At 38.7% G+C, this 19639-nt stretch overlaps 1 protein-coding gene across 1 annotated transcript; it reads right to left on the minus strand.

Annotated features, from left to right (window-relative positions):
* Positions 1-743: 743 nt before the first annotated feature.
* On the minus strand, positions 744-18881 carry slc26a1 (solute carrier family 26 member 1). The gene is made up of 8 exons (XM_005729252.1): positions 18745-18881; positions 6921-7404; positions 6627-6833; positions 4641-4887; positions 4305-4536; positions 3760-3943; positions 2992-3279; positions 744-2892 (listed from the first exon to the last, which is right to left on the minus strand). Exons 2-8 carry the CDS (start codon positions 7326-7328, stop codon positions 2311-2313), a joined length of 2148 nt encoding a protein of 715 aa, XP_005729309.1. The 5' UTR covers positions 7329-7404; positions 18745-18881; the 3' UTR covers positions 744-2310.
* Positions 18882-19639: the final 758 nt, after the last annotated feature.

Consider the following 19639-nt stretch of genomic DNA (forward strand, 5'->3'; position numbering starts at 1 on the left):
AAAGCAAAACACAGTGATTTTTAAATTCTCAAAATCCTATACTTTATTCACAGTAGAACATAGAAAACATATCAAGTGTTTAAACTGGGACATTTTACTATTTCATGAAAAAATATTACCTCATTTTGAATCTGATGGCAGCAACACATCTCAAAAAAGACAGGGGCAACAAAAGGGTTGAAAAGTAAGTGCTAAAGTATTAAAAAGGAAAAAAAAAAAACCTGGAGGAATATTTTGCAATTAAGGGTGTTTTGTAACAGGTCAGTAATATGATTGGTTTAAACCGAATCATGTTAGAGAGGCAGAGCTCACAAACACCAATCTGCAAAAAGCTGCATCTTTATAATGTGAAACAACTTCAGAATGATCTTCCTCAGTTACGAAGTATAAAGTACTGGCCATTGTAGGTTGAATACATGTTTTTCTATCAAAATGATAAGTAGTCTCTCTTTATATGACATCCTTTTGTTTGTTAACCAATTTTAATTAACAATAACATTAGTAATTGTAATAATAAATCACACCCACAGGTGTTTCTCTAAAGACACGGTTTAATCTAAGTGTTAAACATTAAAAAACATTTGATGATGTTGAACGTCAACGCTGTCTCTAAGACGAGAATCAAAGAAACTCCTGCTAAAAACAAAAGTCACTATCACGATTCCAGTAAAAAAAAAAATCTTAGAAATGGTAGATGACAACATAAATGTATGAAAATGATGATTTTCAAAATTTACAGTTGTCTCATGTCCACATCATATTACAGTGACAGTTTTTCAACACTTCAGCCTAACATATCATTTTTTATTGACATAGATAGTCTCAGTTATTATTCATTTTTAAATTTTAAAGAAATTACCCAATTTCCTTCGGGGCCAATAACGTTTATTGAATTGAACTGAATTGAATTGAAAGATTTAAAGAGATCAAGGAAAATTGTGGTTTAGCAAAGATACGAGAGTGAGAATTTAACAATCAATGGCAGTGAATCAGTCCACGTTTATGGTATCACCTGTTGCCGTCGATTCAAGGCACCAGTTTTTGTTTTAATTTTCACCTGAGCAAAGTCCCCATATACATCTTAATCATATGTTACTATTTCTTTCCATGGTTTTTCCCCATTTGGGCCATTGGAACGGTCCAACAGTACTAGCATGTTGTAATGAACCCTCACCTAACCACACTGAGAAAAGCACATAGTCCTCGTGTGTCACGTATAACTTTCCTTCCTGGTGTCAGGAAAACTTTAACCAGCCTTTTATGAATGATTTAACGTCCAAGGTAATAGCTGGCACTTAGATAAATCTCTAAATCTGGATTCTACAACCCCGGGTTAAAGCCATTACGGACTTTGGCCAAGAGGTTCAAGGTATGTAAACTGAACTGACTTATCTTTCATTGCAATAAATAATACTTTCATATTGTGGCACATGTGTGTTGTACTAAAACTGCACACAGAGTATTAGCCAGAAACTGAGTGGAAACTAGCTTGGGAATGAAAAACAGCAAACATCCATCCAGTTAAACACTACAGGCAAGCATGCACAGATTCAGAGTTCATCAGTGCTTGCTCTGCTTTAACAGCTTATTTACTGATGTCACTAATGCTTTTTCAGGGGTAGCTCCTGAAAAAAATTCAGGTTCACTTAACTCTAGACTATGTAAAACTGTTGTCTGAAAACTAATTGCAAAAGTCTATATTCAGTCATTAGCACTGAAAAGTTAAAAAGCTATGTGTTTGTTTGTGTCGCTACTCCTCCAGCTCATTTCCTTTTCCTGCAAAGAGAAGACTTGACAGAACAAAACGAAACTGCTACTGACTGAGAACACCTACTGCAGCTCTTTTTGGACCACATCTTCTTCATCTTACTTGGAAAAAATGTAATGACGTACACTTGAAAAAGATTTTAAAAATGCATGTAGTAAAGTTGGATTTCAAACCTTTACAACTTTTTTTACTTTTAAAAGCAGAAAATTTGTTATATTTTTTAAGCCATTTCTGTCTCATTGGTTTATCACTGGATATGTGTCTTCACCATATCGTTCATTTACTCTGGCTTGCGTTGCTCACTGCCAACTTGAATCCATTTTTTTTATATCTTTGAAACAGAAGGCTTTGGATCAAATTTAATAGGCACAAAGCTTAAAAATATATTTTCCACTGTTTTCTAAAAAGAAGGGTTATAAAAAGCATCATAGAGCTATCTAATGCCCAAACTGATACTGCCTAAACATTTTTTCACAATACCAGTGGGAAATCAAACAGAGGAATGAACCGGGCACATCTTTTCTCTTTCTCCTCTGGCTCACCTACACCTCAGAGTCCTCTGACCTGCTCTCTGTGGCTGCAGCTGCCCTGTTAGCATGGACAACAGCAGCGTGAACTGTGTGAAACAGAAGGCTGCCCATGTCTTCGTCATTCTTACCAAAGAATTTTCCCTTCTGCAGGGTATCAATGAGTGAAGTGTTACAACAGGCAAGGAGCACACTCACACCAATCCCTTTATATTCCTTGACCAGCCCTAGAAAAGCAGCCAAGCCTGCTGAATCTATGAAAGGGATTGCAGAACAGTCTAAAACTATTGTGTGAAACTCCAATTCTCTTTGGACCAGTCTCACTACAACATCTCCGTTATTTTTCTCTCCGTTCGCCTTGGCCTGCTTCGCAGACGCATCTTTGGCCTTCTTCTCTGCCTTTTTCATTTTGGTCAGCTCAAAGAAGGGTTCGACTCCGACAGCTTTGTAGAGAGACTTGAGAAAAGACTCCTTATTGGCGTAGTACAAAGGAGCCTGGAAGCGGAATATTTGAACCCGAGATGGTGCCACAAGGTTCTTATACTCTTCCAAGTCCTCGTAAAAATCAGTGTCATCAACCCGGCCCAGGAGGGAGACCTGACATCAAACCCCAGAGTGTTGAGATTATTCACAATTGCTTGAATCATTTTCCAATTATTAGTATAAGCATCATTTAAAATGACCTTATTTGCTTACCTTTGGATTTTGAGTCCTAAAGATGAAGCAGATCATGGAAAAGATTATTCCTACAAGGAGGCCCAGCTCCACACTGATCAGAGCCGTGGCTGACATGGCAACCAGCCAAACGATGGCGTCATTTCGGCTCGCACGCCACTTAGCCGGTACATCCCTGAACTTTCTCAGTGCCCCCCGAAGGCTAACAATTATGATACAAGCAAGCACACATTTCTGGAGAGCTTGGAAGAAAGGTGCAAAGAAGAGGAGGACAAGGAGGACTACCAGGGCACTGATCAGACTTGACACCTGGTGGAGATGGTAGAAGACAGACAGAGCTGATAGTTATGAAGAAATCAAATTACCACACAAATACTAACACAGCACACTTGACGTCAGGACAGACTTGAAAAAGGTTACAAGAAAATGTTTTCTCTCACAGGAAAGTTTGAGCAGGATAATAACGTGGAGGTCTGAGCTGTCACCAGTGATGAACCTAACCCTGGGTAATCAGACTAAGTCTTGGCAATCAGCAAAAAAAGAAAATAATCAATCTAATGGACATACATCAAAAAACATTCACGTTTTTTGCAAAAAAGTCAATTTAGGTTAGGGTTAAGGTTATCACCAGTGATGACTTACAACTCAGAGGGTATTCCCCGAGGCATTTTTAGTACGTCACTTGCTTTCACCAGCAATTTCACAACTAAATGTAGTGAGAACACTTTTTTCCAAGATCTTCAAGTGAGAGATTTTAGACTATTCCTTCAAGTCAAAGAAGAAATGTACCTGTGTCTTGCAGCCTGTGGAGTCCTTCACCATTGTTTTTGCCAGTGCTGCACTGGTGGTGAATGAGTGGAAGAAGGAGGGAATGATATTACAGAAGCCGATAGCCAGCATCTCCTGGTTGGGACGAACGGTGTAGCCATGTTTCTTAGCAAACATTTCAGACAAAGACACCGTGAAGGCAAAACTACAAGACAAAAATAATATTTTTGGTGAATATTTAGGTTTTGCAAATTCATCTCACCTGAGGTCAGCATGTTTTCTAGCAACTTATCAAACATTATTTAACGGATCAAGAAGGCTTTTTAGAAAGTTCAGCAGTTTGAAGAATCTAACTTCCCATACCACTTTCCTTTAAAAAAGATACAAACAATAGAGGTGGAAATGACCTTAGGTGTGTGTGTTTTGAAAGGAAAGCCCAGTCAAAACTCAAAGTCGTGCATCCCGCCCAGACAATAATGTGGCTACTGATATGTATCTGTAATAACTAAGATTAGAGGCACATGTTCCTGCAAAGTCAACCTGCTGTTAAACTGGTTTCACTTTACCTAATGACTGCCAAAGGAATGGCATCCAGCACCACACGGGACATCAGACTAAAGCCGGGCAGCTGGGGAGGCATGAACCCTGTGGGGATGTGACCAGAAACGCTAGAGCCATAACGGCTGTTCAGCTCTCCAAAATGACTGGCTAGTGTAGCTCCGGCCACTACTACAAGCTCAGTGGGGAGAGGCATCTTCAGACGATCCTTATAGCGTTCCTGAATCTCCTTCGCTGCCACTGAAATAAAAATGTATTGTGAAATAAAAATCCATGTTAAAGAAAATTGTATTTTTCCAGGTTACATTATATTGATATTATATACGTATCCAAATGTGACTGACCTAATATTGAGATACAGATGGCACTAGTGATGAGGTCACACAGGTTGGTCTTGTGAATGTTGGAGAAGATGTTGAACCAGGTAACGACTACTGTGCCATAGCCCTGGTGACGTGGAATCTTTAAACCCAGGAGGTATTTAGCCTGCACGGTCAGGATGGTGAAGGACGCTCCGGTGGCAAAGCCATCGAGCATGGGAGCCGAAAGATAAACTGAGACAAATCCCAGTCGAAACACTGCCATCAAAACCTGCCGAGGAGACAAGGATGTAGAGGAGAGAGAGAGTAAAAAAAAAAAACATGCTGGTCTGTTAAGTGGCTGCAGGTGTTTTGATCGATTTGTGAAAAAGGTTCAAGTTAGAAGCATATAGAAACCAAAGTCCAGTGTGACGTGTGGAAATTTAAGCCCAAAAAGGAAAAGAATAAATACCAGAAAACTGGAAAAATTCTAATGCAATAGCTGTGAGATCATCATCATAATAATGACCCTTCCACAGAAACACATCGTCTAACTGTGCTGTATTATTTTACCATCCTTAATTAAAGCATTATCACTGTAGTCGGATGAAACACTTGGTCAGGCTGCATACATTGTGTGAAAAAGTAATTACTCCCTTGTTAAATCATGAATTAACTGTGATTGAGCCCATTTTTTGAAAAACCAAGTTCAATTACAGTAGCTAAACCCTGATGTGACAATACAAGTGATTTGATTTGACCTGATTACTAAGAAAAATGCAGAATAAAAAAAATACCTTCAATAGAACCTGTCTGACAAACTGAAGTAGGCTGAAAGAGCTAAAAATGAAATGTATCATGCCACAATTTAAATACATTTAAATAAACAGCTGAGAATCAGTCATTGATATCTATCAGGAAGTGTCATAAAGCCATTTCTAAGGGTTTGGTACTCTAGCAAACCACACACCATTATCCACAAATGGAGAAAGCTTGGGATAGTGGTGAACCTTCCCAGGAGTGAACGGCCTACCAAAATTACTCCAAGAGCACACTGATGACTCACCCAGGAGGCCACAGAAGAACCCAGACTAACATCTAAAGAACTGTCTCAGTTGCCTCAGTTAATGTCAGTGTAAATGATCCAACAATAAGAAAGAGACTGGGTAAAAATGGCATCCATGGGCAGTGAAAACCACTGGTGACCAAAAAGAGCGCAAAGGTTCATCTTATCCGGGTCGCTGCTCGTGCGGTCGACAGGCCAGTCAGCTGATTCTGATTATCAAACAACATCCTGACCATCCCAAAGATTTTGGGGACTTTTTGGAAGGTTTGAATCTCATTATATCTGGTATAAAACGACATCCGCATTTAATAAAGAACAGACAAATATGGTGGTGGTAGTGTGATGATCTCGGGCTGCTTTGCTGCTTAAGGATCTGGGTGACTTGCTGTAATTGATGGAACTGAATGAATTCTGTTCTCTACCAGAAAATTCTGATGGAAAATGACAAAATTAAGTTCTGGAGTAGCCTAGACTTAAATCAGATCGAGATGCTTAACTAGGTTTAAATCGGTTATTCATGATCAAAACCCCCAATGTGGCTGATTTAAAATGATTTTGCAAAGAAGAGTTGGCCAAATTCTTCCACAGTGATGTGAAAGACTCATTGTCTGTTATTGCAAATGGTTGATTGCAGTTCTTGCTGCAAAGGACTGCAAAACCAGTTATTAAGTTTAGGGTGCAATTGCTATTTTGCACAGAGTCAGATAGATTTTAATAACTTTTTTTCTCTTTATTAAGTGAAATCAACGTTCGTAAAACTACATTTTTGTATTTACTCGGGTTATCTTTGTATAATAATAAAATATGTTTGACGATCAGAAACATGAAACTGCAACAAATCTGCAGAAAAATAAGAAAACAGGAAGAGGGCCAACACTTGTTCATAGCACTGTATCAGTGTGTGCATCTTGCCAACAAAGGTGCTTGAAAAACAGAATACACAGAAAAACAATTGTGTTCTTTACCTGGTAGACTCCAGCCAGGAATGTAACAGCAACAGCAATGCTGATGGCGTAACACTCCTTCCCACACTGCATACCCATTAACTCCACAGTGTGAACTTTAGTGACTGTGAGGTTTATGCCCAGTGTATCATTAAGGACATCAATATTAGACACTGCTGAGTCCTCACTGAGGTCAAAACCTGCCTTGAACACCTCCCTATCCACCACCTGTAGAAAAAAGAAAACGACAACATAAAATCTTTAGCTGCATGCTTAACATGCACGTGGGAGATTGACCAGATTCTGATTTATTACCTGTCCAATCATGAGGCTCATGAGGCTGAAGATGCCTACAGACACATGCCTGGATGTCCCCATGAGGAAGTAGATGATGTTAGCATAAAACGAGGTGTATAGGCCATATATGGGCTCCACCCCTGCCAGCAGGCAGTAAGCAATGGCCTGTGGTACCAAGATGATACCTACAATCATCCCAGACATCACATCACCCCAGACATACTCTTTAATGTTGTATTTAGGCAACCAGCGCATCACAGGGAAAAACCCCGACAGGGTGGATCGGATTCTGGGCACAGAGCAAGTTACAGCTTGCTTCAGCTTTGATTTAAGGACTGACACTGCAGGCTTTCGCTGGCGAACTTGTCGCTCCAAGAGAATGGGTATGGCCGGTGGGGTTTCTGCGGTGTTGGCAGCTTCCTCCATGGTCTCAGAGAGGAAGAAGAGGGAGCACAGTGTAAGGAAAAGGGAAGCGTTGACGATGAAGTGGTCAGCTTTGCTCCTGCGAAAGAGAGGGACAAATACAGTTTTATATCCAGTGATTCCTACTTGAGTGCATTGTTTGTAACTTTGAGATCTAACAAATTTGTTGACGGCTGTCAGAATGGTCCATTTAAACCATTTTCATCCAAAAGTTCAGCTTGGACTCCATCTTTTAAGGATTCCTTAAGTCACAGTTCTCATGACATGCAAATGCTGTTCTCTGTAACGGTCCCACGTTTTTGTGATGACATAGTGTAATTTTGCTGATGTTTTTTCTTTGTGCATTCTTCCACGTCCTTTAAACTGCTGATTCAGAGCTCTGTGTGAGAACGTTCACTCGGGGTTATGAATTAACTTAACACTATCTTTCTTTGTAAATAAACTAACAACAGGGCAAGGGTTAATTAGCTCCATTGAAAATCCATGACAAGATGTGCCATTAAGTTAAACTTCCTCACTGTCTAGAAGCAAGCATACCACCCACACACACACACACACACACACACACACACACACACACACACACACACACACACACACACACACATGATTTAAATACAATATGGACAAGGTTAAATTGTGATATGATGTAAGGCACAAGTGAAACATAGCTTATCTTATACCCCTACACTCTTTAATTGTGGCTATGCTGGGGTTGAGTGGGGGCAAGGTTACTGAAGACCAAAGCGATGGGAAATTACTGACAATGGCCTTATAAACACAGAACAAAACATGACTGCAGCCGTTATAAAATGATCCCTGGTGCTGGTTTTGGAAAAGAGAAATATAAATGGAAAGGAAAGCCCATATGTTGGATAGACCTATCCAGTAGTGCCTTTCCCCCCCAATAATAGCTAGAAAAGACTCCAGCCCCACATGCAACTCTAAATTGAGTAAGAGGTTAAGAAAATGAATGAGAAAACTAAGGTTTGTCTAGTTGGAAGCTTGCATTCATTTGAGTTGACTTCGTCATATCGAACATTCCAATAGTTTAGTGAATTCACTCATGTGCAAACCATTACAGCTCCCAGTAGATGAAGCCTAATGACTGTGGTGAATTTCATATTTTGACCTAGTGCAACACTGAGTTAACATTTGGTATTTTTAGTGAAATTTCTTAAAAACTATTACCATGAAAATTGTTTCAGGGATTCAAAGGACAAAGCCTAATCTTACAGCTATCATGTATGACTTATCCTTATCCTTATATTTTATAGCCTCCAAATATGTGAGATTCCCAGACAATTAATCCAAATGTGTTTTGACACATTTGTTCAGTGAAACGTTTGATCAAATATGAATGAAATTTGCAACAGCACTTACATCATCAGGTCATTTTAGCAATATTTTAACCATATTTGATACACTTCAAGCACTTTTCTGCCTCAAATCTACTGCCAATTTAGAATCACCAATTAAGCTAGCTCACATTTCTCTGGACTGTGAGAGGAAACCTTAAGGACAAATATGCAATCTCAGCACAGAACCAGGGAATGTCTTGCTGTGAGACAATAGAGCTAACAACTGCACAAACATGCAGTCCAAATGCCTGCAGAACTTGTGTTTTGCTCTGTTTAGCATGCTAAAACTAGCCATGATGAAAATAAAATTGAAATTGTCAGTATGAGCTTGCTAGATTCTTTTTATTATCACCTAGCTTAAAGTAGGCATGAAACACTATACATACTACGCTTTAGTACATGAATTCTAACTCTAAAATTTGTCATAGGTTTTCAAGTTGCAGTGAAACTGGGTCAAAAGTGTCTAAATGTAGCATAGCAACATATTTGTCCCAAAGCACAGAAGGTCACGAGGTGGTTGATGGGCTAACTATTACACCACATACAATAACTAACTCAAAATAAGTCAAATTAAACAAAAAAAAAATGCTTCAGGTACTGTTTTTGGTGACAGGGATGAATGAAAAAAATTATCCACTATCTATACAGATGCTGCTATAGCTCACCTGGTTAAACAGTGTGATTCTGAAGTGCTGTACTGTATGCTTGTAAGTTTTCTCCCCAACAAAAACAAAAAGGTTTGAACTTTGAGAGTGTTTAAACGAGAGAAAGTGTGAAAATGTTCATGCCTGTCTGAGAAAAGTGTATAAAGCGTGTAGTGAGGGGTTTTACAGCCTTAAGACAGCTATAGTAATTGTAAAAAATTAAACTGGCTACTTCGCAGATTTCACTCATTGCGGGTTATTTTTAGAACATAACTCTCACAATAAACGAGGGACCGCTGCAATAAATCATAATTAAACTGTATTGTCCCTTTTTAATCATTGCTTCTTAAGCAGCAGACGGTTCATTATCGCTGGCTAGCTATTTCATAAATGAGGACTATGTGGAGGACAGGGTTTTTTGAGCTAGGTGTATTAGTAGGCCACTCTATGTTTGATTTTTCCTCCTTCAATGTCATCAGGATCAGCTCTGACCTATAAGCAAAGCATTGTGATTTCACAGTTTTACAGGCTTATTAGTTACTCAGCATTTTGACTGCATAGGTCTTAACATTTATTGGAATGAAGCCTCAATACTATTTACTGAAGTGTTAAATTAACCAAACCTCTAATTTTTAAAAAACCTTTTTGTTCTAAATATCTAGGGAAGATTATCAGAGCTTTGTCGCTTGTAAACACATAATGTTCAACTAGCTTTTAAAAGCCATTACAGTTGCACCGAGTATAATTTATATATAGATATTAACTTGTCAGCACATTCCTGGTGTTCAACAATACAGTAGCAGCAGCGCTGCAGCTAAGATAACATGTCTCAGAAACCATAAAAAAAACCAAGTGACATATAATCTGTCTGTGCCATCAGAACGCTGACATGTGCTGTGATTTACTGTAGACTTCCTGTGGCAGCGCTGGCTGTTATGTAGTCCATGGCTTGATAGGAATTGTTTATCTTTTATATATTTGCTGTTTTTGTTTCTGATTAGTTTTGCTCATATTTAACTTTTATGTTGCTTTTTATTAAACTCGCTGTCTCTGGGTAGTTTTGTTTAGCGAGCAAAAACTGTTCAGGCAGCACAGAATCGGCTCCTTTGAAGCAACAAACAAGTCTATGTTCATGTGGGTATCATAAATCTCACCTGAAGTTTCTAACTGATAGAAGTGACAGGAGATAAATTGTGACCGTTCTCATTGACGAAAAACACATAAAAAGAAATCAAGAACTGCCTTGCTGTTTGCTTGGTAGCTCACCCCCGCCAGCAGATACAATCTGTAAAGATTAACTGCTTTGAGGAATAGGACTCACACTGAGGACCCAAACAAATTTAGTTCATTTAGTTCAGTGTCAGCCCCGAAAAGCACCGAAACCAACTGATTGAAGGTGTGACAGTCAGCCGTTTCTAATCAAAGTTTTCTGCCTTTAATCATGTGATGAAAGCACATCTCAGCTGCTTAGAATTCATCTTGGAGTCCATCCCAGCTGACATTTAATCTCAAAATATAAATTTGTGTATACCACAAAAAGTGACTAAATTATGCCAGGTCTGCATATTATGTGCATACGCAGAAACTTTCATAGTATTGCAGTGACCTAAAGTACACAGATAGAAAATGTGGCATTCCACATAATGAGCACTAAATCTGAGGTCTTCCAAAGCCAACAGTCCTTCTGCAGGCAACTTGTGTTGAAGCTAACCTCAAGTCAGAGAACCGGCATTTTTGCAAGTCATTACACTCGTTTAAGTCAGATAATGTTAATGACAGCGAGGATAACATCTGGAGCAGCGGTCCCCAACCCCCGGGCCTCGGACCGGTACCGGTCCGTGAGTCGTTTGGTACCGGGCCGCGAGAGTTGAGGCTCAGGTGTGAAACGTATGGTTTTCAGGGTTTTTATCAGTTTTCAGCGTTATTTTGTTATCGTTTTTATCGTTAACTTGGTCTTCCTGGGTCTTTTCACGTGTGTTATGAATAAATCTTCTTTTCTTCGGTACCGGTACTAGTTTTATTTTGTTGTATTTATCCGCGACACCTTAAAGGCCGGTCCGTGAAAATAATGTCGGGCATAAACCGGTCCGTGGCGCAAAAAAGGTTGGGGACCTCTGATCTAGAGAGAAAAACACTGAGTAAGCTAAATTGTCACACAACCGCTCCATGCCAGCTTAGCGCAGTAGGTGTAATTTATCATTAATACCACTGAAACATCTCTAATCTAAATGGGTGGAACTAAATAAAACACCTTTCTCTGTGGTGTTCAAAACCTTTGCAAATGGGGAATAAATAATTACAAAAACTCCTGAAATAACACAGACATCTGTTCCCTGCAGACTAACTACTCTCACTATAAAGAACAACTTTGAACTGTGCTCCCCAGTGAAAAACAAACTCAGCTTTCAAAGCCAGAATTTCCTCTACGTCCAAATCCAAATTCATAGAAAAGTTCCAGTCAGTGAAATTTAATAATGCACTCACCTGTAGAGTCACTGGCACAACTACAAATAGCCGTCTTCACTGTGTCATATTTAAGTCAACTCTGAGTGTATTTTTCTCTTCCTGTCCTCAAATCTCAGATGTCATGCAAGCAGTCAGACCAGTCGATGTGAGAGCTGAATGTATATGGTGAGATAAGAGCAGCGCTTTGTTCCCTCCCTACTGGGTTGATAGCTGGGAGTGGGTGGGTCTTGTATTTATATGCAAGTGTGTTTGTTGGCAAGAGGTTAAATTGAGTCAATTTTTTACTGGATCACAGTGTTTATCCACTCTGTTGGATGGCTCGGGCCGTGATTGTGTTTGCAATGTTAAAATGGACCTAGACTCTGTGTCAACATATCCATAGTATTTAAATATATCTTGTAGACAGAGTGGATTACAAGGCAAACAGAACCTAAGGTGTGACAAGCAGAGAATTGCTGCTGGGAAACAGCTTTCCTTAAAATAAACTCATGTCACCTGTGAGTTAAGTGGTCTTTGCATAATGATTTAAACAATGATTTGTTCCTATATGACTGGATTAAAAAACACAAAGCACACACAGAATGAGTAACATTGCACCAATAGCGTATTAATGAATTAGCACCTTAATCTAATCTGAGGTTATATCAGCTATTTTATAAGGTACAAGGTTCGGTAATTGATTAAAGTTCTTAATAGACACACATATAATCATTTAAAAATAATTCAGTATTGTGTAATATAAAGAAAAATCTGACATGGTAGTATTTTTTTTTCATCAAAGCACATTTAATTAGGATTTACAATAAATATGGTATTTGTGCTTCCGGATAAAAAGGCATTAGTATCTTACTAACCAATTTACATGTGTTTTTTTCGAGTCATAGGCAACTGCAGGTGTCAAATTGCTTCATTAGCATGTAAATCTTCCACAGCGATTGTGAATCCCTGTCACTAGAGAAGGGAAGGCAACACTTTGCCTACATTTGTCAGAGATCTTGATGAAAATAAACATATACATACTGTTTTACAAGGCGTTACCTGCTTCGCAAAAGCTGTAAAAGCAAAACCAAAAAGGCACCTGGGAGGTGGAAAAACAAATTCAGCAGTCAAAATGTGCCAACATAACATTTAGCAGCAGTGCGCACGAACACTGAAAACTTTCAGTTTTAGTGCATTGACTGAATATTGCAGAGAAACTGTGACACACCAGCCCTTTACAAGCTGAGGAACCTATACTGACTCAGTAGCTGTGTTACTGATTGAATCAGTAGCTTTTTAAAGGCGATCTCGCCTGATGGGGGACTGTGAGAGTTGCTCCAGGCTCAAATGAGATTACTTGGTTACTCTGGTTAAAATCTTTCTAAAACGATCAGGAAAACAGTCCTGGTATCTTTGCACTGAGCTTATTACACTTTAACAGGTTAAACCAGCATTTCTTAACAGCTATGCAGCTGTTCCACTTCATACCTCATCACTATATTCCAAGGCAGTGCACTGTGAAGTGTGAGGTCGTGTGGATGAGCAGTTGTTATATTTCAGCTTAATCTGTTTTATATTAGCAGCTCATTCCAATAAGCTTTTGCATGTGAGATGTTTATCAAACATTGGTGAATTGCATTGTACAGAGTCTGCAAGTGTGGCATTAAGCATTTATTAAATAAACTCAATCACAATCCTGGGACACCAACTGATCTCAGCGTTATTGCACATCAGCTAACAGCTGTCCTGATGCCTTTTCACACATCCACTTGGTGAATCTAATTTAGGTCCAATATTTAAGCTGTCTTAATGCTGCCGTGCATTTGCAAGCCAGCCCGGTCCTGCTCTAAATGATGTTTCTGACCTAATCAGATAATCACAGTATCAATTGTCATTGATGCTTGTACCTGTCGCTTTTTCTTGGTCTCAGCTGGTAGAAATGCCGTCTTCTGATCAAATTAGTGGTTCGCTTTGCATTTTAAAGTTTCCATGGACAAGATACAGAGTCTGAATATGACAGGTGTTTGATGGCACAGAAGTTCTGTATGAATGGTTGAACCTTAAATGTAGTAAAAAGTGATTTGAGTTCTCAGAGTAGAAAAACATTTTATAGAATATTGGGAAAAATAATGTTTTCGTAGGACCTTGATTAATCGATCAAATGATTAACAGATCGTGAGTTTGACAGTACCAGCGTTCAGTTGCTGTATGTGTCTTGGGAGTATGAAAAGGGGAATATTGGCAATTAATGGCCCATGCTTACACAGACATTCGGGTGTGTCTAAATTTATTTAAACTGACAGGTGAAAAATATTCAAAATAGTTGCCCGTCTTCCCAGGAGTGGATGTCTCAGCAAATCTACCCCAAGGTGAGATCACAGAAATTGCCAAAAAACAAACAAACAAAAGCTACATTTCAGACTCTGCAAACTATTTTATTACATCAATGTAGGACTGTAAACCTCAATACAAGCGGGTAGACAAAACAGAAAGCTGAACATGACATACTGCTAATAAAACCATTTAATAGCCACACTTTGTCACATAGCTAAATTCAACATCCAAACAGCCTCCAGGGATGTTTTGCTGTTTCTGTTGCACCTGTGACCGAGGGTTTCTAATATGAAGATAAATGCTTGGCAGGGCACGAGGGGCCAAAACTATTAAGCCCATTTTGAATGAAGAATTTCTATCTAAATGTGGACTGAACAAACCCGAGGATATCGTTAATGAGAAAAACGATAATGGGGGGAAAAGCAATTGGTAAAAGCACTTTACCATGGAGTAGAATAAAGAAAACACTAAGTAACCTTATGAAACTGATAGTGTACTTATGATAGTTACATAAGTAAACCAATAAAACAAATCATCAGTCTGTCATCTCATAGTAAGAAGACTCTAGGTTTAAAGCTGTTCAAAGACATGACCGTCAGGTTATCTGATGATTCCAAAATACCTGGTGGCGTGCATCGATTGGCTATTTGAATCTGTGTTATCCTGTTAAATAAAATACTAATACTACTAATAATAGTGAATTAATTATGAGAGAGTTAAGCCAAGGGTAACAGAGCCTTCATGCATTGAGTACATGAAATCCACAGAATTCCACAGGAATAAATTGGCATCCAATAAATGTTAAATGTCCAAACGTAGCTGTACAGGACCTAATGCTAACAATCAACATAAAACATGTGTTACGACAATTACAGTGCTGTGCAAAAAAAAACTCTTCTTGAGCAACCCTTCATTTCTTTATATTTTGCTTTCAAGGAGCCAGACTTTCTTGTGATTTTTAAAAATGGTTGTGAGCAGGCTTTCTGAAGGTCCTTCAGAGTTCTTCTTTAAACATTGGCTGCTTTTTCACTGACTTTCAATCCAATCTTTGCACTGATAATTTTCAGAGGAAACCGATTTGTTTGTTAAGCTACTTATCACTGACATTTGAATCATTCAAACTTAAAAAACACACCTGAGTCTAACCAGTGTTGTTTCTACACATAAAAAGAACCAATTTTAAATTATATCTTTAGGAACTTTGTTACAAACATTCTCAATTTGGTCACTTTTCTTTTTGTTCAATCTCCAAATAATGTCAAAGAAAGTGGCAGGCCTAAAACTATCTGTAGCAGATGAACAGTATCTGAAATTCATGACCTTAAGAAACAAGAAAAAAGACTGGACACCGGGGCGGATCTAGAGAAATTTTCTTAGGGTGGCATGGAAATCAGATGGGGTGGCAAAATCAAAGCAATTTCTTCACACGTATGCAGGTGTTACTTCTGTAATAAGTACTATATATGGTTAAAATACATCAAATAGAGCAAGTATAACCAGTCTTCATATAAATATAGTCTGTAACTTTCTTATTGGTTTCAGCCCAGATAATTAGGCACTCGATTATATAAAAAGGTGAATTTTGAGTACTGTATAATCTATGTAATAAATAAGCATGTAGCCCAATAAGAATAAAATCAAGAAAGCTACACAACATGAGGTGGATCAGTTAGAAATACAAGTCTAACTAGAAGTCTACGTTTCACACTATTTTGGAGCTTTTCTCTTTTTTATTTATTTTGTATATATTTTTTTGGAAATAATCAAATTGTTAAATGCTCAAATGTACACAAAATGTCAAATATCTGCACTGTCATGAACAAATGTACCTGTTTTTCACAAAAATTCCAAACTCCATTTTTATAATAATAATAATAATAATAATAATAATAATAATAATAATGGACCGCATTTATATAGCGCTTTTCTTTTCTTTTTTGATTTATTAGTGTATAACACTCACCATGGCATTTCAAGAGTGCAACAGAAACATATGTAAACAAGAAATAAAGCAGTTTCAAATGCTATTGGCTGAACCATTTTTAATGGGGGGTGGGGGTAACATTATGTAATATATTCAGTTATAGAATTTCTATTCAATGTTATTTTCAGCTAAACTCAATATGGTAGCTTACTTTAATAAACAACACTGTCATGTGCAAAACCAGGGTGGCACTAGGGATGGCTAGAGATTACTTTAGGGTGGCACATGCCACCACAGTAGATCTGCTCCTACTGGTCACACAGCCTGAGAAGTGCATCTGTTGATGCTAAAAATCAGTGGTAACAGGTCTTATAGAGTGATGACTTTGTGATGATCCAAATTTGAATGTTTTTTTTTCAACTCACAAAGAGAAGGAAGTCAGATAAGAGGTACCACAGAGGTACCATTGTATTTTAGAGCATCCTGTAAAACACAGCAGAGGCTCTGACATGGTTTGGGGCTGCATGTAGAAAACTCGAGTCAAATTTTGATCCATCATGCAAAACCAAGTATCTGATTGATAACAGCTTCATTTTTCCACATGACCATCATCCCAAACACACTCCTAGTGCACTAAAAACAGGCAGTAAAAACAGGCATGGATTGGCCTTCCCTCCCCGGTTGATCTGATATCCTTGTGTTGGTGTTGTTCCCAGATCATCATACTAAATGTTGTTCCAGGATCAACATTGCAAGTGACCAATCAGAATGTTGTGACGTCATACTTTTGTGACTTCGGGAAAAACCGGCGTAAAACAAAAAACTGTACTTAAGCTGCGTGAAACCGCCTCTGTCCGCCGATCAACGGACCCTGACCCTAACCCTTTAATAAACAGTAAGCAGAATTGATATTGTCCTTGCAACATTGGAATTTCATAAATGCACAAATGGCTTGGCACGCAAAGGAATAACGTCACAACAATGTGATTGGTCACTTGCAATGTTGAACCTGGAACAACATTTTCATGATGGTCTGGGAACAACACCAACACGAGGATATCAGATCATCCTTCCCTCCCCACAGCCTGGACCTGAACATTACTGAGGCAGTTTGGGATCATGCTGACAGAGAACAGAACAAAAGACAGTCAATATTAATTAAAAAGCTATAATGTTCGTTCAAGAAGTCTGGAGAACTTTTCCTGAAGACGACTTCAAGAAATTACAAGAAAGCTTGCCAAAGAGGGTTCAGGCTGTGTTTAAAGAATAAAGATGCTCAAACCAAATACTGACTTTCAAGTTTGTTAGCAATGTACAAACTCTGTTTTTGGATAATGTACTGTATTTCCGTGTAATTTTGCCCTTTAGAAAAATCCTTGTACTTATTTCCCACTTTAGCTAAACAAAATGACACAAGAGCACTCTGAGTGCACACCGCCCCTCCCAGAAGGGCAAGAGTTATACTAAAACAGTGATGTTTATGATGTTGTTATTACAACATGCTGACGTTAGTCTGTTTTTATTACAACATGTTGCTGTCTGACCCATGACTTTGAAACATTACATACCAAATTGTTGTATTTTATTATCTTTACCTCTGTGATTGGAGCAGAGTTGCTCTCTCCATGCTGTACATGCTCGCTCCATATTTGTGATAGATTACTCGATTTTTTTTGTCTAGGTGAACTTTGACCTTGTTCACTAACAATGAAGTTCAAGGTCAAATGCTTAGCCCGTCAGGGTATTCATGTCTCCCACGGCCTAGTATATTGTCATTAAATTTGAAGACAATGAATAAAAACACTGTGGGTAATATAATGTTTTTACTGATTTTCACATTTGGTGTGACCTTGATTGGTTTCACCAAAATTAAATCAGCTTGAGCTGTTACTGACAAAATTTGAACATATCTTAAAAACTGAGCACACTAGACTGCTAACAAAGAAACATACAGACAAACAAACATGACCGATTACGTCCTCCCTGCCTCAGGGATGTGAATGAGGGGTGGCTAAATCATAGTATTTATATGTTGTTTCAACAACAAAGGAGCTCTGAAGAAGTTTTTAAAACTCTAAACTTGATGTAGTTATAGTCAAAACCTTCAAGAGTAAGACCAAAGAAATGTAATCAGGTGTTGAAATTCTCCAGTGAAACAGTGCAATGCTAACATAATTGAAATATGTCAAACTTTTTAAGATTCTGTAGATTTTTTTTTTTTTTTTGGATTAATTGTTCCTGAGGGACAAACATGCAAATTTTGGCACAGATTGTTTGTTATCTGCTTGTTGCTGTTATCTAAATAAGTCTGCAAGGGATAATAAATAGGGCTGAAATTCACAGTAAAGGACACTGTGTCTCTCTGTGTGTGCAAGTGTGTGGGTGTGTCCCTCAATGCATTATATGCTAGACTGAATGGCATATTTGTCAGTGAGATGTGGTAATTTGCTTCTTTATCTTCACTCAGTCACTATTGCGCTGTTGATATTGCACTCGTCTTTGAAGTGACAGTTTCTTCAGTCTTGTAGCATTTGTTTGTCTCTTTCAGTAAAGACCCTTATCTTTTTCCATCTGAAAGGATTACTGCACTGCCCCTTTAAATCCACCGGCAGCATGCATATGTCTGCAAGCCTGCTCCACCATCTACATGCTTCATCATGCTTTTCGGACACAGTCTTGGTTAAACACAAGCAATGTGAGGCAGGACTTACCCAGAGCGAAAGAGCTTGAATGTGTCCTGAAGGCAACACTGGCCATAACTCCCTGAGTCCTGCCTCCTCGTTCACTATCAGTCTGTTTTCCTCTGTACTGTTGTCCACTTTGCTGCTTGCTGTCAATATCTGGCTTCTTCCTGCTTCCTACTGCAAAGCATGATGGGAGCAGCAGCCCCTCTTGTCCTTGGCAGCCTGTTGTCCGTGGAGCCTGGCGGGGGGATGGGGAGAGAATATGAGAGAAGGAGAGAGTGAGAGAGGGGAACCGTTGTCTGTGGATGATGGAAACCATGGTAACTAAGCTCCTGCTAGTGCGTGTGTGTGCATATTAGTAAAGATGATGCATTTTGAGTATAAAATTTTATCATATTTCAGTATTATCATAAGGGAACAAACAAATCCCGTTCTTCCCCATTCAGCTCATAAACACAGCTCATATTTACACTGTCATTAATTTAACGATTAATGATGTCTTTTAAATCAGCGGTCTCCAACCTTTTTTGCGCCACGGACCGGTTTATGCCCGACAATATTTTCACGGACTGGCCTTTAAGGTGTCGCGGATAAATACAACAAAATAAAACTAGTACCGGTACCGAAAAAAAGAAGATTTATTCATAACACACGTGAAAAGACCCAGGAAAACCGAGTAAACGATAAAAACGATAACAAAATAACGCTGAAAACCGATAAAAACCCTGAAAACCATACATTTCACACCTGAGCCTCAACTCTCGCGGCCCGGTACCAAACGACTCACGGACCGGTACCGGTCCGAGGCCCGGGGGTTGGGGACCGCTGTTTTAAATAACAGATAAAAATATTCTGTGCCTCTCATGATCATCTGGAAAAGGGGCAGAATTATGCTCATTTCCTGCTTTAAGAGCTTAGTGTT

The sequence above is a fragment of the Pundamilia nyererei genome, unplaced genomic scaffold, assembly GCF_000239375.1.
Source record: "Pundamilia nyererei isolate P.nyererei 1_Seehausen unplaced genomic scaffold, PunNye1.0 scaffold00032, whole genome shotgun sequence".
NCBI lineage: Eukaryota > Metazoa > Chordata > Actinopteri > Cichliformes > Cichlidae > Pundamilia > Pundamilia nyererei.

What these genes read in the sequence shown, in the direction of transcription:
- slc26a1 (XM_005729252.1), bottom strand. Translation starts at nt 7,328, where the DNA reads ATGGAGGAAGCTGCCAACACCGCAGAAACCCCACCGGCCATACCCATT. An exon ending in TGAGCCTCATGATTGGACAG is followed by an intron (nt 6,834 to 6,920) that starts GTAATAAATCAG and finishes TTTTTTCTACAG; the next exon opens with GTGGTGGATAGGGAGGTGTT. An exon ending in TCCTGGCTGGAGTCTACCAG is followed by an intron (nt 4,888 to 6,626) that starts GTAAAGAACACA and finishes TCTCCTCGGCAG; the next exon opens with GTTTTGATGGCAGTGTTTCG.